This window comes from Syngnathus typhle, linkage group LG4, assembly GCF_033458585.1.
Source record: "Syngnathus typhle isolate RoL2023-S1 ecotype Sweden linkage group LG4, RoL_Styp_1.0, whole genome shotgun sequence".
NCBI lineage: Eukaryota > Metazoa > Chordata > Actinopteri > Syngnathiformes > Syngnathidae > Syngnathus > Syngnathus typhle.
Genome location: NC_083741.1, coordinates 11,263,730 through 11,290,812, shown reverse-complemented (window position 1 = coordinate 11,290,812; position 27,083 = coordinate 11,263,730). Strand labels below are relative to the sequence as shown.

At 37.9% G+C, this 27,083-nt stretch overlaps 1 protein-coding gene across 2 annotated transcripts in view; it reads left to right on the top strand.

The window, feature by feature from the left end:
* The window catches only part of luzp2 (leucine zipper protein 2), an 87,547-nt gene extending 62,584 nt beyond the window's left edge, over positions 1-24,963 (top strand). Inside the window, exons 6-12 of one of the 2 annotated variants that reach the window (XM_061276108.1) lie at positions 1,699-1,761; positions 8,671-8,733; positions 12,929-13,003; positions 14,371-14,538; positions 17,842-17,946; positions 20,208-20,282; positions 23,606-24,963. In XM_061276108.1, the coding sequence (XP_061132092.1) occupies positions 1,699-1,761; positions 8,671-8,733; positions 12,929-13,003; positions 14,371-14,538; positions 17,842-17,946; positions 20,208-20,282; positions 23,606-23,722 (666 nt within the window). In that variant the 3' untranslated portion in view covers positions 23,723-24,963. Of the gene's footprint in view, positions 1-1,698; positions 1,762-8,670; positions 8,734-12,928; positions 13,004-14,370; positions 14,539-17,841; positions 17,947-20,184; positions 20,283-23,605 lie in introns of both variants that reach the window. The other variant, XM_061276109.1, reaches the window with a different exon arrangement.
* The last annotated feature ends 2,120 nt before the right edge of the window (positions 24,964-27,083 follow it).

Below are 27,083 nucleotides of genomic sequence, written 5' to 3'. Positions count from 1 at the left end.
TTAAAACTCTGCTCTGATTTTCAGATACCCCTCACCGTGTTGCCGTTTTGATGACTTTATTTGGATGTATGCTTTCACCGATTCTTCAAGATGATATATTTGGTCAGAATGTTTGCCGTTTCATGTGATCTCATAAGATAAACATCTTTCATTAATCTGACCTGCAGGCACTGAAGTGATGGAGACTGTTATTCATAATAACAGTGTCGTATTTTATGAGAATCACTGATACCAGTTTTTTAGTGATTTTTTTTTTAATGCTGTTAATAAATGCATTTGTTTTTAAAAAAAAAAAAAACTTGTTTGGAATATCCATGCTTTACTACCTACTAAAGGCCAAAATCTTTTATGCAATGACCTTTACAGGTCGCTTATATGACTTCACACAAAACCTACGTCCATCTGCTCCTGGTTCGGCCCTCCGGTCCAAATTTAGAACCCAGTTCGGCCCGCGAGTCAAAAAGTTTGCCCACCCCTGGGTTATGGCATCCGTGGTAGTCTATGGGCTGAAGTGAAACGTGCCTTCCTCTCAATGCCCATCATATCCCCTGATTGACCATGAGAAAACCAAGCAAGACTTTATTCAAATGAAATCACCGTTAGTGAGAACAAGTCACAAAATTCATTGTGCTCAATGTTTATACCAACTCTCTCCTTTCCCAAAGAGCAGGAGATATATTACCAGCAAACATTTCCTGACACAACAAACTAATTAAAATTGAACATCATAATCCTTGTAAATGCAGAATGTCTTTTTTTGTGTGTTTTCTATAAACATTCTCAGTGCAAGTGGTCAAAAGGCCAATGCCAGTTGGTGCGTCATGCTCTATCTTCACCTAAATGTCCAAGGCAGCAAGTCTGATGACAAAACCACAAAGTCAATCTTTGAACTGCTGCCAAAGGTGTGCTGGTGCCAAGTGCACTTATAGACACGTTTATGCTTGACCATGATATTGCTTATGGACATTCCATGAGGAGCACATCAACCAAGTTTTGTTAGTATTGACTCAGCTTGACTCACTGTGTTTACTGAGGCTGTTTTATTTGTTGCCGCATGAGTTGATGCAATGATCTTTTCAGGAGTGAGACAAGCAAGAAAATTGCATTTTGGATCATTACCCCAAATTGCTTGTCATAATAAAAGTATATATACAGTACATAGAGGTGTGTGTGGGGTGGTCGTCCTCGGAAGGTATGCTTCTTGATTTTATGTTGCCATGTCTGCAACTGCATTGTTGTTTTTTTACAATGTGATTTGAGAGGATTCTTTTTACTGTTTGTAATTTACTCTTTTTTTAATCACCCATGTCTTTCAAGGGTTACTTGAGGGGCGGAAAACGATTAAAGTCATGTCACTAGAAATATTGCGTAAACGCAGCCTTTGAAATCCTTGTTTTCGATCAAATCTTCCCAATTAAGCCCTTTTGAATTTCAAAAGTCTGAATTTACATGCATTACTCTTCTCAACATTTTTCTAGCAGTGTTCCAGCTGCTTTTGTATCCTGCATGCAAGCTGTTATATTCAGAGAGAGGCCACTAAATCTATTCTGACATTGAAAGACATCAAAGCACTCAATGTCAGAGTTCTGACCCAGCCTGAGAAAGCGAGGCTCACTGAGTCATAAACTAAACAAACATGTAAAGGTACATAAACTACCAGACAGCAATTTCATCATCTCTTCTCTCATCCTTTTTCAGAACAAGAGCTTGAAGAACAAACTTTTGTCGGGGAATAAGCTTTGTGATGCTCATGCTGAAGAGGTAAGTGCACATTCAATTGAAGAACAAAGAAATACAACACAAACTAAGACAATGCTGAAACATAATTACAAATGAATAGCAATTAATTTGGGTCTTTGGCAAGCAAATATGTTTTGTTTGGTAAATTGTATTTCAATGGCATTGCGGGGGGGGAAAAAGTATTTAGCTTGTGAAAATCCAGGCCATTTGGTAGTTTGTGTCATATTCATATTATGTTCTATAAGTCACACTTACCTGTGCTTAACAAGACTAAGGTCGGATATTACAGTTTTATTTTAGTTATGGAACTTTCAGCTATGACATTTGAGTTGTATACGATAATACATTTTGGCCACTGTGCAAGAGTTCCTAGTGCAACTGTTATTAGTTGGTTGGTGTTTGCGTTGATAAGTCTATTCAATCTCCTCATAGCAGCAGTTCAAACAATGCGTTGTGGATCATTTGGGTGTCCCGAAGCAGCAGTTAAGTGGTGTTTGTGTAGTAACTTACTACTAAGCATTTTATTACAACTCCCGTCGACAATGATGAATGATGTCATTGACATTTTCATTACAGCCTCTGACTTTATTTTACGTACTGGGTCTTTAAGGTTTCAATCACTGTTGTCGCAAACCCCTTGTTTCCTCCTTGAGCAGGATAAAAATACTTGATAAGCGACTAGTTGACATCATGCTGTAAACATCATTGTGGAGTGGTCAACTCGACAATCATACCAGACTGTATATCAATGTAATACAGGAGCGCTTAACAACAAAAGCTATAATATATATATATATGAGTTCAATTTCTTATAAGGATGTGTTTCATTTGATAACATGGGAAACCTCTGTTGTAAAAAAAACAAGCCCAAATACATTGGTGGAAACACCTATGAGCCTCTTTTCCACTCTCAACACTCAAGCCAAGTATTTCTGAATTTTATCCAACAAACATGTTGCTTTTCCCAGTCCTAATCATGTTGGTAAACTTGAGGATCTGGCTACAGCCCTGGAGAAAAAGCTGGAAAGACAACAAAGACCGAAAGGCCATAATTTAAGTTCTTAATTTGTCAATCAATGCAGAGCCAAGAATTTCCTAGCAAGTAAGAATGAGTGCGTCAGCTCCGGAATTACATTACAGAATCCAGCAATACATTTATACTGATCTATTTTCGGAGCTCTGACTCTGAAGGACTGTGGAAAGATTCAAACCCTCTTGTTAGGTTTCTTTTATAGCATAAAGAAAAAAATAAAATAACATTGTTTAATCAAGTCGCAAGTCAACGATGAAATGTCTTCTCAACGCTTATCTGTTATTGAAGTGTTGTCCTGAAAAGTTGTTTTCTGTCCAAATGTATCTGGAGAACTGCTTCAAACAAACAAAAAGTGTGCTCTTTGAATCTATCCACCCGTGATCATTAATTTAAATTAAGTCTTGCATGAACTGACGAAGGCTTGTCAGATGAGCTGCAAAGCGTTTTCTAGGGCAAACAAAACATCTCCGGCAGACACCAAAGCGGCAGTGTTTTGTTGTAACCATGATAGGTCCGTTAATGTTTTTTCTGATAAGAAAATAGCGAGTTGGTCCTTTGGGCTCCTACTGTTTACTACCTGCGCGGCGCACGCGCAGTTTGCTGTTCTAAAAAATAGAAACTTTGGGGTAATTGTGACAAGCCTTATTCAATGCCTTGAGAAATAAATAACCTGAATGAACAACAGAGAATATCCACAAGCAAATACAGTAAAAAAAAATAGGATACAGTATGTGATTAACTTTATGCAGGAAAAAGTTCAACCTACATGCTAGCCTCAAGAAATTGTTTATGCTCGAATATTATAATCTGCTCTTCAAGCAAAAAATATTTCCACTTAGAGCTCCAACTAAGTAAAAAAACAAAAAACAAAGCTTTTGATAAAATCTTAAATCGTGGCTTTGAAGTATGGCCAAGAGCCGAAATGAGGTTACAGCTTTTTTAGAAGGACTTAGATAAACTTTTTGAGCATCAACGTATTGTGTTACTTGCAGTAGGCCTACATTTGGAGGGTCTGTGTGAGTAAACTTCTTTATCTACTAGTGTGATGTGCAATCTAAGAGTTTTTTAAATTGTTTTTGGGAGAGCAGAGTTTATTCAATTTCAATTGTGTTTTCTTAAGCAGTAATTATACCAGTCTTTAAATTTTAACACCATTGTAAACGACCATACCTCAAATTACTAATTGTGTTTTTATGTGTGCATCTCAAAAATACAGCATACCTTCAGAGATAGTCTGGTCAGTGCTGACTATTAACAGATTTATATAGAGTATATACAAAGATGAATAGAATTTAAAAAAAAGTAGAAACCCAGCTGCTGCAATGAATGTAGGCTTGCTTAAAGTCCCTTTCCAATCAATACTCCTCTTTTTAAAGCAACTTTGCAAAAGCAGCTTTAGACGTGAAAGGCAGAACACGTGCTGCTACAAATTACAATTTTGGATTTAACGTCTCGGTTTCTCACATTTGAGAGCACTTTTACAAGACGTGAAAAATGATTATGTGGCATGGCAAATTGGAACAGACTGCTACGGCGAGTTAGGTAAACAACTAGCGTTTATGTAACGTCACTCGACAACTGACAACGTAAGTTCCGTGTAAACAGTTGTCGAGCCAGATGGTCATATGAATAATCTGTATCCTCTTCTGCCTCGGTTTACCGTATTTCCTCACTTGAGGTAACTAAGACTCTCTGATTCCAGCTGAATAATGTCAGCACAGTTTTTCTCATATGAGCAAGCAAATCGGCTTAGGTAATCATAATAAAGAAGAATGTGTACTCAAATTGCAAGGAATTAGTGTAGAGCATGAGTAAAGTACATTACAGTTTGCTGCCCTAAGCTTTTATTTGCAGCATGAAAGACTTTTATACTGTATGCGTCTCAAACAATAATCCAGGATTCTCTTTAAGATGAAAGGAAGCTCAGTCAGCTGGCTGTGAGATGACAGCTGTTGGTTCATTACAAAAATACGATCTAGCCTTTCAGAAGTACGTATTTGACTAAATTCTCAAGGGAAACATCTGACATTGAAAAAGTCAATAAATCTGAGTCATACAGACCTTTGAGGAGAAGGGAGAGGTAACAGGCATTACGTCTGCAGTATAATCAGTTAGTATTATTGTGAGGACATGCACCCAGTGTCTGTAAAATAGATGATTTTTTTTTCTGTATGGTCCTTTTTAATTACAGATGGCGCTATGCACAAATATGTCATCTGCATCGCCACCACAAAAGGCAAATAAAACATTCCTTAGTTTCAACATACTAAGAGGTGTCAATGTAACATGATTTGGGTTTGAAGTCTGTTTTAGTTCCATCCCTTGTCTCGAGGGAATCTCATGAACTGAAATTCTCTTCAAACACTGTGTCTATGGATCCTGTGGGGAAAATAAGCTTAATACATTCTGCAGCTGTGCCTGTGGCATAAAATACTAATTTTAGATCATCCTTGAGTATCAAATTAATATGCAAAATTGTATGATGATTCTACTTGTAGAAATACCTTAATTAATGCTACTGAGACATTAAATCCAGTGTTGACTGAATAAATGATTGAATGAAATGTGCTTCTGGCACTAATTTCTCTTGCAAAGAATGTAAAGGCAGTTGTCAAAGTCTGATGGCCATATTTTGTATATGCAGTTGCAGTGAAGCACTGGTAATATGCTGGGTTCGATTCCCAGCCAGTGACCCAGACCCAGCCAAGATGGTCAGTCCCAAACCCAAATTAAAATGTGTGCGTATTGGGTTAGGAAGAGCATCTGTCATAAAATCTGTGCCAAACAAATCATGCGAGTGACTTGCTGAGGCGACCCCTGATTGGACAGGCCTAAATTTGCAGCCAAAACAGCATAGTGTAAGGTTGAAGTGCAGAGAAAATTTTATCATAACAAGTCATCAAATAGTTTTGTAAGGTCCTTCAATGTTTTTGCAACAGTCAGATGCTCAGTCTCTAGCATTTGGAACGTTTACATTTTTTTTTTCAATCTACGTTATCATGGATTTTACCTGACCCAGATCAAAAGACATCCAGTGAAACCATTCATAACGCAGCTATGTTACTTTATTCGAGAAAATGAGTCACTCTATCACAAACACTTCTCGTACGTAAAGGTGATTTGGTTTGACCCTCCAACACTGCCTTACACAAATTTGAAAAAGCCAAGTGCATACAAACTTCTGCAATCAGGAATACATTAGTCAACAAATATTGGAGAATAGCAATGTGTTTTATTATGACACCTTGCACTGTTTTTGTTTAGTTGCTATGGTTGGAAGACAAGACACAAAACTAAAACAACTTGACAAAATCATATGACTCTGCATACAAAACCAGTTGTGTTAAAAGCACTGAAGTTCAATTAAAACAAAAACTAGATGTTTGGCTGCTTTGTTAATTCATTGTTTTGAGAGATGTGTGCTGCACAAGGCTTCACTAATGTATCCTGCAATACAATTAGTTAGGAGCGCAAGACTATTTATGTCAAATAAAACAATTTCCCTTGTTCTCCCTCATTCACTATCTGTATTGAATAATTCAGACACCTGAAATGACTGTAATGATTAAAATGAAATTTACTTCTCCTTGGCGGATTATGGCGAGTCTGCATCAGCTGACTTGTTCTACAAAGTTGAGCACATAGACTATGTGACTATATATCTGTTTAAAGGCAGTGCATGCGTGTGTGTGTGTGTGTGTGTGTGCGTGTGTGTGTGTGTATGTGCGTGCATGCGTGCGTGCGTGTGTATATTATGTCATCATTTCTACATCTAAATTTAAATAGTCACCTTTGATCAACTTTCATAAAAATCTTGTTTTTGGAATGTGGGAAGAAGTTGGATTAGTAAAGTTGTAAATCCTTTTATAAGAACTTTACTATAATGAACTGAGATTTTTTTTCCGATGCCCTCAGTTAACATTTATTTCAGTGTTATTAGTATGTTGACTAAGCCAAAACTGATTTTTAGAATAAATTACACCCTCATAAAAATGAAAAACTACACAAAATACTACTCAAATTAACTTTTAACTTTTATTATTAAGATGTGTTAAAAAGGCAAATGTTGTAGTTGTTGATTGTGAGGAAATAGTCATTTACCATATTTGATCATATGTGTCTAAAAATATGTGGCATCCAAATGCTTCCTGACTGCATCATACTTTCATCCAAAACTTCCATCCAAGACATCAAGATTGACATGGCGCTGTAATTCCCGAAGGATCGAAGGAGGTGCCTTGCATGACCTATTGAGTAAATAAGAAGCCTATGCTTTGGCAATGCTGGGAGTGCAGCATATTAAAAGATACAAATATTTGCATTTCTTTGTCAAGTTCACTTTCCACTGTGCAGCTTCTCGGTAATTTATTCTTGCAGAGCCTCATAAAAGCTTCAGATGGATTCAATTTGTTATTAATTAACTTCTTTTCTGGACTTGAGCGGCACCACAACAAATTAATTGTTATGAGTTTGGAATTCAGATCTTATTCATTGTGCTAATTTAAAATCGGCAACTTGTTGGTGACCCCTGCATTACACTATGAAATGAAGCAACCCCATACAGTTATAATTATATAAAAGTGAAAAATGATGGTCTATCCATCACTTTCTTAGCCTTACTGCTTTTGCTCACTCTTTGTGACTCAGACACTCAGAGTCATTTACCTCTGCAAGCAAGGTCTCAAAGAAAATGTGGACTACATTTTAGTGATATAGACACACTCAGTATGATTAAATGGAACAGACCGAATAACGGCACACAGCAAGGACTGTCGTGAAGAAAACCCACAGATAAATTATTGTATCTAAGCGACTACGGTATTTTCCGGACTATAAAACCAAACCTAACCATAAGCCGCACCGGCCAAAATTGGGGGAAAATCTTGTAATTACTATTTGTAAGAGAATAATATACACAAAAAAGATTGTCAAGAAAGAGATGGTTATTTGGGGACGCATACGTTTTATTAACATAACGTTTATTGGCAGAGATGAAGGAGCTCTGCAAACATACAAACATGTATAAATCTCAGCGATGACCATAATAGACTTAATGTGCAGGGAACACTAGAAACACACAATTAATAATAAATAAAATGGGACCCCTTACAGGGGCAAAGTTAGCAATGCGATACGAGCTACACGTAAAGCTCCGGAGGAGACATGACCTGGAAAGAAATATTGAAAAGGGTGACGCAATAAGATGTCATCAACAATAGCCCAGTCCTCTCTAGTGGCCGGGAGAAACCTCTACAGTACACACAGCAGCTCCATATCCTTCGTTAAGAGTCAAATCGACTGACGGCCTTTACGCCACACTGGACTACAAGCCGTAGGGTTCAAAACTTGTGCAAAATGTAGCGGCTTATAGTCCGAAAAATACGGTAATGATAAGATATGTGATGATTTATTTCAATGATTTTCTAGCCACTTTATATTGAAGTTTTTGGTACTTTTTGTAGAAAAAGAATACAAACTGAAATAAAATATCTATTAAAACATGCAACCAAATCTGGGACTTAACAAAGTTTTAGGGGCTCTTCAGCACCCCAAAAATAGGCCTAATGTTGCCATTGCCTGCAGCCTGTTGTCACAAAGGTACCTTCATACCTGAGGTGGTGGCATTATCGTGTGTGGTGCGGGTGATAATTCTGCAGTTGGCATAAAGCCAGCACATGGCTGCATCACTGTTTGGTTTGTCTTTGCAGTTCAGTGAAGGGGAGATTTGATATTTTCCTTCCCACAGTAATGCTGTTCTTTTAGCTGGCGCTTTTGCCCTGGGATCACTCACAAAGAAGTCTTCTGCTGCTACTGCCAGAATCCTGCTACGTGATCCAAAACCAATTTCACAATTTGAATAATCTGAATAAACTTATTTTCTTATCTTTCTCTTGCAGTCCAAAAAAATCCAGGCTCAACTGAAAGAACTTCGGTATGGGAAAAAGGATTTAATTTTTAAGGTAAGCTCCACACCAGAGTTAATAGGCATTGTTTGAGACCACCTTGGAAATGTGGCTTCATCACAGACGATACCCCAATTAATTTGGTCTCCAATGACAAAATCCCTTCTAGCAAGGCAGTGGATTGTACAGTCAACTGGCTGGCCCGCAATCTGCATCTTGTTTAGCCCTTGTTTATCTTCTGCAAAAATCCATACCTTGTGAGGAGACGGTGGGAATTATTTTTGCGGCTCAAATATATAGGGACCCGTCGACAAATTAAGTCTAAATTTATTTGACAAAAGAGTCTAGCAGCATACAGTATGTTTTCAGCGCATTTATGACACACTGAAAGCATCTGAGATTAATTTTGTTTTAGTTAGCCTTCATGATGAATTGACTGTTTCGTGTCATGTGACCATTTGTAAATTGTTGATTCAAAAGTGTTGCTCCATGTCACCCATATGTACAAGAAGCCTTAAAAGACTATTCTTTGGGCATTTACGGAAATCTGACTAACTTTGATGGATAAAATCCAAAATGGGTACTGATGCTTTTGTTAGAGGAAAAAGTGTTTTTTGCTAGCTTTCTTTTCAAGATTACATCTATCTATATCTTTATTCCCCAAATCCAATGATTGAAAGCCTAGCAGGGGACGACAGGTCAGATGTGACGAGAATGCGGGGAAGAGTCACTCAAGATTGGAAATGTCATCAGCCTCAAATGGGGGATGTCAGTCAGAGCACCCTGCCCTCAAGGAAATTGAATTGGCTATAACAGCTGTTGTACCAAAACAAAATGCATTTTGTATCATGACACCACAGAAACATCACAACATTTGCAGAAAATACAGACAATAACAACACGAACCACAATGGGAGGGTTGTATTTTATAAAGGTACACACTATTATGGGTCAAACAAAATGACAATATGAAAATTAAGTAAAATGACAGATGAAGACATCATCCTCTAAACACTTTTTTGAATACAATTATTTCAACTTGAGATGGCACGCATGAATTTAATTCTGGCATGCCATGACATGCTCAGACCTAACATTGTGCCCAAAGAATTCACCCTTTTTCTAAGGCCTCCATCTAATCAACAGTGCACAATTGCATTTTAGCTTTTGTTTTGGTCTTGGGTGATCCTAGCAATGCACCGCTAACCTCCGAACATGGCCCCTGAGTCTCGAACTGACTGAAATGTCCAAAACGACAAGATGTCAGATTAGTTGACCTGCTCTATTATCTATAAAAGAGTCACCGCAGTCAGTGCTAAAGTGTAAACAGAATACCCCGGCAGGTTGGTCTCCACTTCCTCTCTCTGTGATTATTCAAAGCCCTAAGAGAAACTGCCCTTCCCAGTGTTGCGTGGCAGCAGAGCCTCCACTCTGCAAGTCCCCATTCAACTTTACCTCGGGGCTGTTTCTCCACCGGCTTTCAAAAGTAAATGAAGAATGCTGGCTTGATGTAGTCGCATGCCTCATCTAGCGAAATGGCTTGTACCTCGCTGACCTCACACCTCCATAATGGACTGACACATAAATATGGAGCTTTGAGTCAGTAACCCTGAAAGTCAGCATTTCTGGGTCAGTCACTGTCTGCCTGCATTCCTCAGAGAACTATCTGCTGATGATGCACGAAGCAATGGATGTAATGGCTCTATAATGCAACACAGTCACTTGCATGCGTACGTGCACACATTATTCTTCTGTTGACCTTTAAAAGTAATCCAGAGAGCAGGTTGCAAATTCCTATGCTTGTTAGCAAATCCAACCTGGACTCGTTATTTAGCTCATCGCATTTGTGCTGTTTCATCTGACACACTGAGCATCACTTTGTGTCTGTATTATTTGCTGTGATAAGATGTAAACATTATGTGTGTTTTCTCTTCTGTAGCATCGTATGAAAATCTCCTTTGATATTGTTCTGACAGCAAAAGTAGAAAGTATCACAGGCTCCTTTGAAATATGGCGGTGGAATGTTTTTTTTTCGAGGTGTCGTCTGTATTAGTCAAATGTATGGGCTGACTTTTTAATGGCTGTGGCTATCCATCCAGCCATCCATTTTCTATACCGCTTGTCCCTACGGGGGTCGCGGGCATGCTGGAGCCGATCCCAGCAGTCATCGGGCAAGTAGGCGGGGGACACCCTGGACCGGTTGCCAACCAATTGCAGGGCACTCAGAGACAAACAACTATCCGCATTCGAACTTACACCTTGGGGCAATTTGGAGTGCTCAATCGGCCTAGCGTGTTTTTGGGATGTGGGAGGGAACCAGAGTGCCTGGAGGAAACCCACACGGACACAGGGAGAACATGCAAAGTCCACACAGGGATTGCCGGAGGCGGATTTGCTAACCAGTGCTCACCGATCCGCCCAGCCGTGGCTATATTTTATCAAATGTTCCATGCTACTATAAACCCACAGCAAAAAATAAATAAAAATTAAATAGGTTTTGAGAGCTGTGCTTTTCCCTTGTCTCTAACAGGCTAAACTTAAACTAAAATCAATTTTATTTATAAAGCCTACTCACAACAAATGTAGCTCAAACAAAGCACTTTACAAAAGACCTAAAATAATACATCAACAATAATACAAACATAACAAACCAACGACATCTGTTTCTCCACTCCTACATACACCTTGTTGTTATAGATGAAAGAAGAACGATTCAAAGACTCCTTTCACCATTCAGTCATGATCACAGCACCCATGGCATCTCTCAAGTCTGCTTTAAGCTAAGTTTGAAAGTAAACAAGCAACTGTAACATTTGTTGGTGTATAAAATGCACACATTCAGAAACGGTTCATTTCTCCAGTTCTAAATAGATCCTCATCAGCCTTCACTTTACTTTAACTCTGACTCCCTTCCACATCTCCTCCGGGCCCATGTTGATGAGGCGCCTCGCTCCTCCTGAACATGTTGATTTATGTGCCATGAAATTATGTGAAAATGTGGGAAAAAAAAGGATTTTGTGTTCGGTCGATCTTATCTTAAAAAATTAATTTCACTTCACTCCTCAAATTCAGCTCCTCCAGCGATCCATCCAGCCAGCCAGTTGTACCTTGGCAGACAGTCCAACAGCACCAACATTGCCGTTAAACAACATAGTGTTGCAAAAAATGGACCCCATCTAGGCGCAAAATCAAGAGTCCTGTGCCCACAAATTGGCAACGGTTGAATCGTGGCAACTTTTCTCTCAATAGAGAAACTGAGAATGCAGTATGTGCTGCCAAAATGGCACAAAAATCAAGCAGAAATATTCTCCTTAAATGAATGTCACGGCCAAAAATGCCCAAAAAAAGACAGTCAACACGACTTAAACATTCAATGACAAAAAGGTGGAAGCAAACAAAGTAGGGTGAAAAATTATAGCGGAGGTTTTGTTCCAGGCTAGTAACGCAAAGGTGCCATCTTTGAACTCAATAACAAACCTCAAATAACTGACCTCATTAAAACTATAAACTTGTCCTCTGATACCTGCATTGTAATGAGGTAGATTTTGCAAATACTTTATTGGATGTTTCAACACTGCGACTCAATATCGATGCGGGTACAATAATACTATTCAGAATTATAACAATACATTGCGCCTCGTATTTGATGGCTTAGCTGACCTTTGAAGCGCAAAGAGTTTCATTTCAAAAGACCAGTAAAAGATTCATAGTAAAAGATAATGATTGAAAGCAGACCACCAAGGTCAGTTTTAGTTTAACGCAGTCTGCATTCAAATTTTCACAATTAGTTCCATCGCAATTGTCAAGCTATTACGAATGGATTCATTTGGTTTTTCTGTTGATGGGCTTTTTGTGTGATATAAATGCACTCTTCTTTGTTATTCAGGTCAGAGATTATACTTGAACAATGATAGTAATTATGGGTCTTGTGTTTTATTTACAATATGAAATATATAAACCAATATAAAAAACAGCGCTAAAATGTTGAATGTAATATTGTAACTCTCGGACAGACAAAATGCCTTTTTGTGTATATAGACTAAGGTGTTGTTGATGGATGATGAGGGTTGAATCTTTGTGTGTGCGTGCGTGCGTGCGTGCGTTCGTGCGAGCGAATGCGTGTGTATTCATAAGGTCAATGAATGCCAACTACATTTCTACACTTTCAGGAATTGGACTTGGATGTGATAGGGCTACGGGGAAAAAGATGCTGAAAATGTTGCTGTGATTCAAAATCTATGTATTTTTCTAGGGGCAACAGTTAATGGATTTGGAACACAAATTAACCATAGCCAAGGAAGAATTAGAGAAGACTGCTCTTGACAAGGTGAGTCATTTTCACGCTTTAGTAGGGCTTCTTTTTTATTTTAAAGCTTCTTGAAAACTCTCCTTGATTTTACAGTTGTTACTTTAGGACGGCCTGAAGAACATATCTGAACAAACATCAGTAAAAAAAAAAAAAAGGTCATCAGGTGTCAGAATGTTTTTATCAAGTTTCTAGAATTACACTATTTGACTTCAGGTCTAGTAACCTTGGTAAGGAATCCGGAAGGGGTCCAAGGAATATACAGTGGACACCCAGATGCCTACGCTTCGGCACCTGTGGATTCATCTATTATCTGACTTCTCATTTTATTTTATATTTTATATTTTTATTTGTTGTAACCTCAATTTTTCTAGGTTATTTTAATTTTTGTAAAAATATTTTTGGTTGTTATTTTTGCTGTGCTATTTGCTTGCCAGCCCAGTCACTATCGCCCTGGAATACCCAGGGATCCACTGTACTAAAGGAGAACTGGCCAAAACAGTCTAAGATAAAACATAAACCTTGCAAGATTATACAACGGCAGTCTGTGTACCTGCCCTCTGCTTTGATACAGTGTTTAGTCTGAGGTGCAGGCTGGCCTGCAACAAAGAATCAGATAGAATAAATATTTTGTCAACGAAAACAGATGCAGCAATCAATCTGGAGGAAATATGAAGACCCGGCGATATAGTAGTTAAGTGAGGCGACAAATAGAATTAAATAGGACAGATTTGAATCATTCTTTATGCATTTGCTTTATTCCCCAATGGACAAATATATTCCAACTCAGTTAGTAGCCAACACAAGTACGTATAATGTCATGCATGATGTAATCACAAGATTAGAATTTCATCATCGCAGTCTGCAACATCTCTGATCCCGGCATCCTCGTGCTGGTCATTGGAGACCTCAATCTTGCTTTTGTCTTTGACCTACAAGAAGCATCACACAGCATGTGTGCAACATGGAGGAAATAAAATTCTGCAACTCCTATATGCTAAATATTAATATAATAGGAGCTCTTGAAACATTTGTTGTTTTATTTATTTAGGTATTTATTAAGCACTTTAGAAAGGAGTGCCTAACCAGTCAATTACGGTCGACTGGCAGACCACAGACCAACATTCATGAAACTGCATCTTTGGACGTTGTTATGGGTCAGCACTCATCTTGCAGCTAGCTTGTATCTGATTTATTTTTCAATTTTGTTTATGTTAGGGCCAGTTATGGCTACTGCTCACATTGTGCAGACTGCCTTGGCGGGCATGACTTGGGTGGGCACCATTTGTTTAGACCTTTGCATCTCATAAAATCGATTAAATGCATGCATGGCAAAAGAGATGGAGGAATTGAAAAATGATCCTGTGTGTAATCTCTTTTGGGAACAGGAGTCTCAGATGAAGGCGCTAAAGGACACTGTTCACATCTGCTTCTCAGCTGTCCTGCACAACCAGCCCAGCAGCAGCCACAGATTTCCCACCTCTTCCTCCCATTTGTACAGATACTCATCACTCATAAACAGCTCCAGAGTCACTTTTCAACAGCCCCATGCCAAGGTAATTCAGTATTTCACTCAGTGCCATCTGATTTAATGCTTATTCAAAAGAACCACTTTTGTTATCAAATTTGGCCCAATAACATTTTATTGCAGCGATACTGAAGAGTGGTTCTCAGCCGTCCTTGAACTAACAGTGTATGTCATGAACAATGCCAAAATGCGGAAAGATGTAACAAAGATCAAAATTTATTGCTGGCCCTGGAAATTGGTGGTCCTACTTTTAGAGGAAAAAAGTTAAACAACTGTAAAAGCTTGACATTTTTAGTGTCAATCTACCAACTGCATCGCTTCCTCATAAGAAATGAACAAGGGGAATAAGATGCGTCAACTAGCATGACACTCCCATTCGGTCTGTAACTTTCAAAGAGGACACGCGCTAACAGGTACCGTGGAAACAAACAGTTCCAATGATCACATTATCTCATCAGAGTACTTTAATTATAATTTGATTAATAATTGCCCACTCGTACGAGTAAACAAATTACCAGAGGCGGGCATTGTCCTCTACCCCCCGAGGTTCCATCTTTTAGTTTCCACCAATATTTCATCCTCGTCTCGTTCGAGTCAGCCAAACGCTGTCGAGAATGGACAGGTGCTGCTTACTTGACATGCAGCCAAATAACGAAAGAATTGAAAGAAATGAAACAGTTGTGCCCCTTTTGGTTGGACTGGTTAGATGTCTAAATGTCACTATCCATAACGATTTCTCAAATTCCACATTCTATTAGTTCCATAAATATAGAAATACATAATGTGCATCTGTATTGCTCCACAACACATACATCACACCACATTTTTCGTGTATTTTCACAATACCAAACACTTGAGTCAAGTCCGATCAGAGATTGTGCAATTTGTGATTTCTGAAAAGCAGTCACTGCAGGCACTTTGAAATCATTTGGTTGAACACAGCTCTGCTATGCTTTCTTTATCTTCCGTGATTCCGGTGAGCAATTCTGTGTTTAAGAGGCTTTTCTCCCATCAAAGCAGTGACAATTTGCTCGGCGTCCCTTCAATGGGTGCCTTGGAGATTTGACATGCTACGAGTTTTTTCCGATTCTGTCCTTTATCTTGACTTAGTTTCAACACCTCTTCCAGTGTCTGTGAAATTGTGAAAAACAACAGTTTGAGACGGTCGCTGTTGCGATAACATTCAAACAATTAAAACAGAATGATACCAGACAAGTGTATTTTTTGGCCACCTTTTATGGTTTCTTGGTTTGTGTTAAAAATAGCTCCACTCCACTTGCAGGTAAAGATTCTCGCTCTATTATCGCCATTATCTCCTTTAAGCGCTGTACTCTTTGACTGGCTGTCTGATAAATCTGAGTCAGACCTTGCTGTAAAGATTACTGGGGTGCTCCATCTGTCCACCCTGTCTGCTTACATGGAGGTGTGCCAGATCTCGTTGAAATCCCTGCCAAATTGTTCTAAAATTATGTGTTTGGATTACCAAACAATTGCGCTCACTGCGCATTGGGAACAATGCTCCATAACTATGTTTGGGAACAATAGAACACTCTGATCAAACTTGGCAGAAATGCTGTTCTATAAATATTAGAAAATAAAAGGAGGCGTATCTCAAGCACACCAGAAGAATCGGTTGAACATCCAGGAGGGAAAACTTTTAGGCGGTTAGCTGTAGGAATTGCCGTTTTTGATCATCTGTTTGAAAAGAAAATCTTCCTTTGCAAAGAGAAAGCCAATTTTCCTCCAGATGATCTTTATGTTTTATAAGCACACTCCAGCATTTCACATCCAAGGAGGATAAGTGCAGGGTAGTTTATTCATGCTCAGTGACACCAGTCTGGGGTTATTATTTGAGCTAATATAATGAGGCTTAAGTTCTCATCGATGCCATAGAAGGGGCTCCTGTGGACTTGGCCTCTCCTCCATTCACAAAGCTCCACTCACTGCTGAAAGATTCATTAGTTTGAGGAAGCGGAGATCAGCAAGATTGCAGTGGAAGTTGCTTCATATTTAAGGGTCTTGGGGAGAGAGCCACGGCTTGTGGCCCAATAGCATGCAATTTTCATTTAAATAATGGAAGATCATGTCTTAGGATTTGGAACACTGTGTTAGAAGAAGAAATCAGTCATTTGATTGCTTATTTCTCCAAGATAGTCTGGCTGCAGCCCCCCATTCTCTGGCCCCTCCTTCCCAAGTCCCTACAGACCTCAATTCTTTACCACCATCAGCCCAGAAATAAAATTTACGCTTATATATGGGAGTTTCAAAACAAATGTACCGATAACCATCATTTAACATCAATAAAGCAGATTTCATTTTTAATGCTCAAGTAACGCAAGTGTGCTCGTATAGATATGTACAAAACTGTAAATTGTGCAACATAAGTTGTTTTGTAAATTAGTAGACATACATTCACTGTACAGAAGTAATCTCTGTATTTTCTCATGATGTACAAGGATTATTCCTTATCATTCTAACGCATGAGTAAAAGCAGCATTTTAAATCTATTCCTTCTCCTATTGCTATTTTACTATGAATTGATTCTGATGGCGGCTGTCAAGATGTACGAAATAATGCATGAAATGCTTATCCCCCCTAACTCCCTGTCTCTCCTAAAAGTCTTCTTGACTCAGCAGACCCCCAAAAAAGTAAGAAGAAAAGTTTTACAGTGACTTTAAAAGCGTTTGTATCTATCTTAAAAAATGTTTTGCTTCCTACTCTCAGGAGACATTGAGGTCCAGTGAAAGGAACTGCTGTATAACAGCCCTGAGGAGTAGGCTACAATAGGTTTCTTAATGCTGAAGCTTCTTTCCCTTTTGGTATGGACATAGAGTCTCTTTAAAAAAAACTGTCAACATTGATTTTCTTTCTAAATGCTCTTCCCCCTAACATTTGGTTTCAAAAGAATTACACACCTAATGTCGTCTGATTAGGTTCCGTATTACAGTAAGGATAAAAACACAAAACAGCATTAATTTTATTTCAACTTGTATGCAGTAGTGTTCTTATTTTTGCATTCAATGCTTGTGGGTTACAATAACAGAAATCAACACAACAACGGCCTTTGCGGATCCAAGCTGGACAACCCTGGCATACACCATATTGTTCTTCTTGTTCATCACTGCTGTTCTGCTTTAGGAATGCATTTGATTATTCAAATTTCAGAAATTGTTAAAAGAGCAAATAATGAATCCATTCTGAGTCAGACATGTTTACTTTTCAGGTTGCTCAGATTCCATTCTGCAAGTAACGAGCCATTTCTACATTTTATTTTTAACCCCAGGCTATAATGTTTGTTTGTTTTTTTACTGTTTTTTTTTCCCCCTAATAGGATATCTCTAAAGTTCAGAGAGTCGTCATAACCAGCAAAACACCCATGAACATCAGCGTAATGAGGAGAGAAATTGGTGGAGTTAAAAAGTGCCAGATGGAGGAGGTGAGCCTTAACAGTAATTAAACCAGAATGCAACCCAAGGGCCTGAATCCACTTGCATCCATTCAAATCCCTCACCAGAATTTAAAAACATAGTTTGTCTTTATTACTGTCATTATCCAAAAAGCTTGTGGAATGACGAAATAAAGAATTTTTTTTTCATCCACATAATTGTCACATAAGTGACAAATATGTGTGATAATCAATAATGTGCGATGATTAGTGGTGTGAATATAAACACTACTGTATATGTAATATAAAAATATTTGTAACACCAAAGACTGATCAATTTAGCCAAACTAATTCAAGGTCAGTGGTAATCTACCCCGCGTGATTAGTGATGGTTAGTGGTGTGAATATAAACACTGTACTGTGTTTTTTTGTAGAAAAAATAGTTTTAAAATCAAAGACTGTTCAATTTAGCCAAAGTAATTCAAGGTCAGTGGTAATCTACCCCGTGTGACTCAACCTGTGGTCCAGCGTCTGCTGGCTCTAGCTTCGTATGACCCTGCACAGAATAAGCTTTTAGCGATAATGGATGGAAGGAATAATTCCATTAGGGTATAATTTAAAAATTGACACTTACAGAATAAAAGCTCATCACTGTCAGCTCCACTGTTCTGGTTTCCAAATAGTTCTGCTGGAAGGCTTCATTTGAACAAAATCTGCAGCTGAGTGCTGTGCTAAATTGAAAATGAATTTGAAAGCAGTTACTGCAAGTGAGAAGATATAGTCAATTATTAATATTTGCTATTCAAATTTTACTTAATTTGCTGCTTCACTCCCACTTGCAAACATCTCTAAGATTCAGGCAACTGTGACAATTGCTTTGAAGGAGCCTACGCCCTCTTATGTTTTGTGAAAACCAAAAGGGTTCTTGGAAAAGTCACATGAAAGGAGTACCACAGGTAAACATTGAAAAACATTGATGCCAGGAGACGATGGTAAAATGTCAAAGTGGAAAATTGCGATTGTAAAAAGTATCTCAAGGAGATTGCTTGTAAAATTGTGCAAATTTCAAGTTTCATCAGTGTACTTGTTGTGTACATGCAATGTTGACATGGGCGTCAAACTCCTGCAGTTTGGGAGAAAAATTGTGACATAGATAAAATACAAAGGCAAGGGTTAGGGTTAGAAAAACAAGTTGTTTAAGTTGGAACAGCCAGCACTACTGATTCTGAAGGCATTGGACAGGTTAGATTGACATGGAAATACTGAAATCTGATTGGACAAAAAATAACTAAATCTCGCATCAACCTGGATGTAATAGTGAAATGATTCAAAATCAAGACAATAGACTTTTGGAAATAAATAAATACAACTTCATGGAACAAATGTTGAGATTTCGACATTGGCCCGTTCTTGTAAAAGCCTTTTGACATGCAGACAAGTTTGCTAGGGCTGACCGCTCATCAATGATTTTGTTTCATTACGTTTCTGCTTCTCTTTGGAAAAAAAAAAAAAACTATACTATCTGACTTCACATTGACAACTTTCAGCATTAAATATATGATGCTCTTTTTAGGCTACTGTGATTTGTAGATATTTCGGGAACTAATATTGTTAAATTAGCCCAAATGTGCTTTCAGACACAGACCACGCTTGGATCACATGCACACGCAAAAAAAGATCCAATATCCAAATATTGTGCCTTTACAAACAAAAACAAATCAAGTCACTCAGCGAGATGTTTTGCAAAGTGATATGTAAGACTTTTAATCGTGTGTTTATTGTTGTGGTTGTAGGTTGCAGTGGTGTACAGAATATTTGATAAGGCTATTTTATTGGCTACAATTATATTGTGCAAGCAGTCATAATGTGGCTGCTCAGTAGACAGTTTAATGATGTTGTTGGTTATAGTGCCAGTTCCGGTGCCAAGCCCAAGCGTTTATAGGTATAGCTCACCCGGGGAGAAAAGAAACAATGATACACATGACTTGCTTTGACGATAAAAAAAAAAATCTGATTTTTTTTTCACCACACATGTAGAGCTAAAAAATGCTATCTTTTCTCCACCCATCCACAATCAATACCGCAAATTATGAATTACAGATAAAGTGATGTGCTTCTGATTTTAACGGCAAGTTTGTATGACTGCTACCTAAATACATTATGATTACGAGTTAATGAGAGATAAATACATTAAAAAAATTAATGTACCATTCAGGTTCATGATAGTTTCCATTAACATGGAATATATTTAATAAGCTTGTTACCCAAGTTCATATTATGTACTTTCAGATGTTTCCTTTCTCCTCCAATAGATTGGGAGTGACTGCTCCCAGAATCAGACAATGGAATTAGCTCCAGAAGCAAAACAACAACCAGAACCACATCAGGTGAGACTGAGGCCAAAACACTCGAAACAAAGCCTGTACTTTTAAAATTCCACAGATTTCACACTTGGTAAACAATGAAAGGATTCCCTTAACAAATAAAAATCTCATTTTTGAATCACATTGGATAGTTACTTGGGTTAATTACCTTTTTGGGATATTGAAATAGCTTTGATGATCTGGAGAGATCTTTTTGTGTCTAGTTTGCATGTTCTCCCCGCTTTTGTAGTTTACTCCAGGTACTCAGATTCCCAAGACATGCTTCTTAACTAAAGATTCTGAATTATTCTTAGGTGTGAATGTGACAGTAAATTGATGTTTACTAGCACCCAGTCCAGGGTCAGCTGCGGCTGAACTGGACAAGCAGTACAAAAAAATGGATTAATGAGAAGACAATAGCATTTTGATTGTCTTAACTGAGCATTTATTTTGACACAATCAAATATGTGTTCCATCTGAAATGGGTATGAGAGATTGAATGAAAAAAAAAAACTAAAGAGAAGGTGAAAGTTCAAAATACTGCATAGAAAAATAAAGTACAAGATATAATCCTGGCTTCTACACTAAAGCATAACAATCTGGAGCATCATATTACTGAATTGAGTCACACCTGCCTGGAGCTGGCAGATTGTGCACAACACATTGAATTCAGTACAATCATGTCAAACTGAGAACTTGTCATGCATTTCAAATGTATGCATTTCACTTTTAGACACATTCCATTTTCACAAAAATGAGTCAATATCTTACATACCCGGAACATACCAGAAAATATTCAGTGACTTATTCAGATTGATTATCAATGCCATACATTAGATTGTATCATTGATTCATAGTCAGTTCTATTGTTGCTTTACACACAGCACTACCACATTGAGTATAAGGCGGCATCGTGACAATAAAGCGGTACACAAAAGTGTTGGCTGAAGGAGCTATTTCCTATTTCATCTTTGATCAGTAAAAACCTATTGCTGCCATTTCAACCTTGAATTTACCTGTTACACAATCCCGGGTTATCACACATTTACCGGCAGAGGTTATTTTTCAGATAGATAGCATCCCGATAGCTTGTAATATATTAACAGCAGAAAACGTTATTCCAACTGACCTTTCCGCAATAAATCCTGAAATAAGCATAAGGTCCATTTTGTCGTACATCTGTAATAATCTGACCTTTTTTCCGTAAAGCGTATCCTTTTAGACACAATTTTATTTTCAACAGTAAATCCTTGATTCAATCTGCGTTGAATCACACCAGCAAGAATTTTGTTTGATTAGTAGTGATTTGCAGTCAGGTAGCTCTTGGTGAGTCTGCATTGTTCAATATTCCTGCTACAGTAGTACTTCAATCACGCGTCCTCATCTCAGAGTTTTAGTATTGCCTTCCCCGATCTGCAAATGTTTTGCAAAACAAAATAGTATGCTGAAAGCCACAAAAATAGAGCAGCTGGCCTGTTCAAAATAATATGTCCTCTTCTATTCATGCATGCCTTCCAGCAGGCTGATCACAAGAGCTGGAGTTCTCACACATTGTGGCTTTAGCATCAATAGTTTGACAGCTCAAGTCACTCACCAGACAGAGTTCACTAAGATTCTGTGAAATGTCAGCATGTGAAAAAAAAACACAGTATACATGGGCATGTAGTTTTTAGGCTTAAAATATAGAAAATAGCTGTACAGCCTAGTGGAGGCAGAACAGTAGATGAGCCATTTGCACATCAGCCTCACAGTTCTGATGTTAGCTGTTTGAATTCGGGTTCTGACCTCTGGCATCCGTGTGCGGAGGTTATATTTTCTCCTTGGGCCTTTGGGGGTTTTCTCCAGGGACGCCAAACGAATAATATAAAATAAAAATATGTTTTTTGTCTTAATTGAATATGAGCATCAATGGTTCTTTGTCTATGTGTGGACTGCTAAATTATGCTAATTTAAATGGACTTTCCAGTGTGCCTACTGGCATTTTGTGAATAGTTGTTGAGAATTACATGTTTATTGAAACATTAGTTTTCGTTTATTATTCCCCCATAGTAATAATGTGTTTTACCTACCTATTACCGTAATTGTCGGACTATAAGTCTCGTTTTTTTTTCATAGTTTGGGTGGGGAGGCGACTTATACTCAGGAGCGAGTTATATACATATATATGGTTTTTTTTCACTTTTTTTGGCATTTTATGGCTGGTGCGACTTATACTCCGGTGTGATATATAGTTCGAAAATTACGGTACTATGTCATTTTGTTTGTATCATGATTAATGATCTGTTTAATGACAACCTGTCTGTTCTTATTTACCAATTACTGAAGAAAAGATGTCATATCCAGTTCTGACAAAAGTTTATTTGTAATTTTGCAGCGTGTCAATGTCTAGGATTTGTCTAAAATTAGCAGATCAACTTGGTTGAAGTAATTTTATGGTTAAGTTGATTTATTTTGAAACAAGCTGGTACTCAGTACGTTTTGTTTTATGTTCAGCCCCCAACAGTGTGTTTTGAATTCGGTCCCTTGTGTGATAGTGTTTGACAGAGCTCTTCTTGTGTATTTTGCTTTAAGTCACACTTTGCTAAGGTGAGTGGTGTGTAAATAAATTATTTGCAGCCACGAGTATAAAGGCATTCCCAAAAGTGTCATACGGTAGGTGCTTTACTGAGAGAAATGCTTTCTAGTTTCCGTATGTTCTGTCACGCCAAATGATACGCTGCCAAAATGTCGAAAAATTAACTAAAATATTCAGACTACCAATGAGAGCTCAATTTGATACGATACATTACAATGATCCTTCTTAATGTGCAAACTACACTGTGCTCAACTCCTGTGACTGTCAGAGCTATTCCACAAAGAATGGAGTTTTCATCCCACATGGTGGCTAATGGTATGCATTATGCATTCCTCATTCACCCTTTGTCTGGAATAAAAGACAAAAAAAACCGATGAATTGTGATGTTGATGGGCCTCAGCCATAAACAAGAAAATGCATCTCATCTAACATCACGTTTGGCGTTCTCAAGCTCGTAAGGCTAGTTCGCTACTGAGTATATAAGCGAACGTGTGAGAGTAATGTAGGGTACATTAGTGTTCCTCCGTATAGCTGCACAGGGTGCATGAATGGACAGTAGTCAGTGTAAGGCTTCTGATAAATATTAAAAATTGATCAGTCTTTTTAATAGAGCCTTGGTTGTCTAGTCGGTGCATCGTTTCTTGACATTCTGTGGTATTAATGAGCCATTGCCCATACATATCAGTCAAATTATAGACTACTGTATGGCTGCAATGAAATATGACCGTGGCTGTCTCGTTTATTATTCATGTTTATCTTTTGAACCTCACAGCAAAGAAGCCAAGGGCAGCCCGGGAGCTCGGAAAGCACTGAAAAGCGCCCGGATGACAGCGAGGACGAAGGGGAAAGCAGCAGCAGCAGAAAGATAAAGCCTCAAAAATACAACTGAGCGGACAGCGTATCATGAAAAATACAAAACTCTTGCATTCCTGCAATGATATTTCAAAGAGCACACACATCTGACGTACTTTTACAGAAACACACACACACGCGCGCGCACACACACACAATATCAGCATTGCTTGCAAAAGCTAAGAGACTGGAAATGTCAACACAACAACATGGCATGCATTATACAGTTTTATTTTGAAGGTAGCAATGGCACTGGCGACTTGTTTCATGATTGTTCATATGATGTTTACTTATCAGACTCTTATTCTTAGTGAGGTTACCTGGTTACTAATGTGTGATCTTTGTAGAAAAATCCCTTTGCATTGATTGGTAAGGTCTGGACACTGTATAATGTGATGAGCATATGAATTTACTGATGCCTGTTCTACACTGAACACTTTTTTGCAGTCATCAGTCACTCGTTTTCAGAATATTCACATTATGTGATGGATCATACTTTGAATCTAGGCTACAATTTTCAGGGTCTTAACGCAGTGTCTTTGCATCATTAGTATGGGTCCACCACAGGTTGTTGTTGTGACTGAGGCAAAATGTTGCGCTCACATAGTGGTGTTTTTGTTGTGACTAAAAGAACGAATAGGAAAGTGTGGCCAATCTTACAAACGTTGCTCAAAGTGAGTCACATTATTAATCTGAGTTTTCATATGCAGTTTCTGCTAATGATAATGGCTGTGAAAATGATATTTATGTCATTTCATGGTGTGTTTCTTTTCTTTGGTTTTCTATCTGCGATCGTGGCGTCAGAAAACCTGTGAAATGATTTTCCCTCAATTTGGGACACTGCTTGATGTTGGTCGCACTCCAGTTTTTGTTGCCTTATTTCATTTTCCCATCAGAGGTGGTCGAAATTGTACAGTGCATTCCGGGCTTTATACAGAAAAAAAATACTATACTTCTATAACTACTACCAAATTTAGACTATTGTTTGTCACGCATAGTAGCAGGTTAATTTACTCCTCTACATTTTGGAATATTAAGGCTCAAGTTGGCTGGCCAACTGTTCAACATTTAATCTTTCTGCACTCTTTCTGCCTTTACCACTTCAGAGGCAATGAGCCAAAGACTCACAATGGGTCGTCTCCCTGAGAATGTGCCATGCACTGAGTAGTAATTCCTAGCTACATGTATCTGTGTTCTCTGACCTTTATGTGTATTTTCAATGAACTGTAATTTTCTGGACATTTGTGAAGAATAAATGGATCTTTGTGGGAAAACAAACATGAGCCAGTATGTTTGTGATCAACACAGCAAAAGGTTCCTCAATCTCCAAACTCTATATGCTGTATGAATGTTGAATTAATTTTGAACATTTCATTACAGGTTTTGATTTAAGTAGATGATGTGTACTTAGTCGTAAATATTCTCCTCACATTTTAAGATGTCAAAGGCTTCCTGAATAATTAAATGAAACAACAGGAGTGCCATCAATCACTTTTATGCTTTTCTATCATATAAAGGGGCCAGAAATGCGGGGGGTCTTTGCGTCTGTGTGTGCAATGGAGAAATGGCTGATGGTATTTTATATACTACATTGGGGAAGCTCCTGGTGGTGTGTAGACATACCACCATACAAATCAAGAATTTATAGTAAATCCCTCAGGAGAATTCTAAGGGTGGGAACATTTGTATTTGTTGTAGGGGGGGTTTGCAAATCAGGGACTTCATTTGAGGCCTTTTCTAATTTTGCGGATCATTTTCACCCCTGCTGGTTAGTCCCAGGGGCCTGAAGCAAAAGGTTATTGTAACATATGACAATTTCACAAACTAACTTTTTGCATAATCAAAGATTTTTTCTTGAATTAACATTGTGTTCAGCAACAAACTGTATTTTCTAGTCCGGTAGCAAAGGTGATTAAAAAACTAAATCTAGGATGTAGTAATTTTGACAACTTTTACATATACATTTATAGGCAATGTCTCTTTATCGATGTACAGCTACTATAATTCCTTTCAGCACCTTGTGTCAGTTTACTTTTTGGACTTCCATTGGGTAAAAAGACACATTTATGTGAACCTGAACAGGGCGAACAGTCAAGAAAATGGATATAATAATCATCCCTATAGCATTATTTAGTGTCACCGTACCATCCAAGTATTGTGGGGCATATATATCACTATCATTTACTATCATCTACTGACAAGCCTACATTTGACAGAGAAAACCCGATGTTTGTCTGTTTTTTTTTAAACTGGCAGCTCAACCCCGTCTATTTTTAGCCCCAGCAACCACTCCGTGTGACATTTGATATGACCACAGGATCTTTGAATGTGCCTTTTTAAAGATGCTATACGACAAGGCCAAAATCCTTCTTTTTGTGCAAAACAGAGTGACTCCCATAGGTTAGGTCAGCATGTTGCAGTATCTTATCAAAAGCAATCAAGGTTTGGCGAGGTAAGAAAAATGTGTGACGCTGTCTTTTAACAATACCCCTTTGAGGAAATGGGGTAATAAGGGGAAATAATGTGATTGCAACAAGGTATTATTGTGCCAATTTCATCTTGACACAGACACGTGAAAAATCTGAAGCTAATTATTAAATGTCTTTATTTGAAGCTGAGATCCTTTCGAATTCAACAGACCAACAAGAAGTGATTTGCAATTTATTTGGAAACAAAGGCTGTAGATTATCTCGTTTTATTTAACCCTGTCCCTATACAGCTGTATAAACAAATTGATTTTTGTGTTTTTCTTAATTAAGATAAACTCAGACAATATGAAATGGCTTCACTATTTTATAATCTCTGAGATAAATAGGGGATGGTGGTTTAATATATTTGTTAAGCACAGTTCATCAACACAAATATTGAAGAACCCAGCAGTAGTGAGTTAATTACAAAAAATAAAAACATGAATTACAAAGCAATTTTGCTTCAATAACTCTGGTCCCTACTTGGCTAAAATTGAATAATTTTACTTTGACCTTAATTTGGGCAAGCCTGAGACAAATCCCTGTTTGGAAACAAACCAACTTAAAGGGGGAGAAAAAAAATTCTGACCCTTTTTAATTTTTATCTTTTTTTTTATTCCACATCAACAAAACCAAATGAGCAAAGGAATTAAACCGTCTTCCCATTTTACAATGCTGCAGGTGTTTGGCAATGCTCATTTAAATGCACAAGTTTGTTAGATGACTCATAGTCATTGTTTTTGTCTCAAAAACACAGCAAGCCTAACAGGCAAATGTGTTGAGTAAATTGTCTTAATGAGGTCGGACTGTCCATTCTAGTCCCATCAATTTTAAAATAGTTTTTGGACAAAGTCTGCCATTTGTAAGTAAAAAGTAAATGAAATAAAGTCAATAAAAAGTAGCACAGACACTAAGGCCAACTAACAAAAT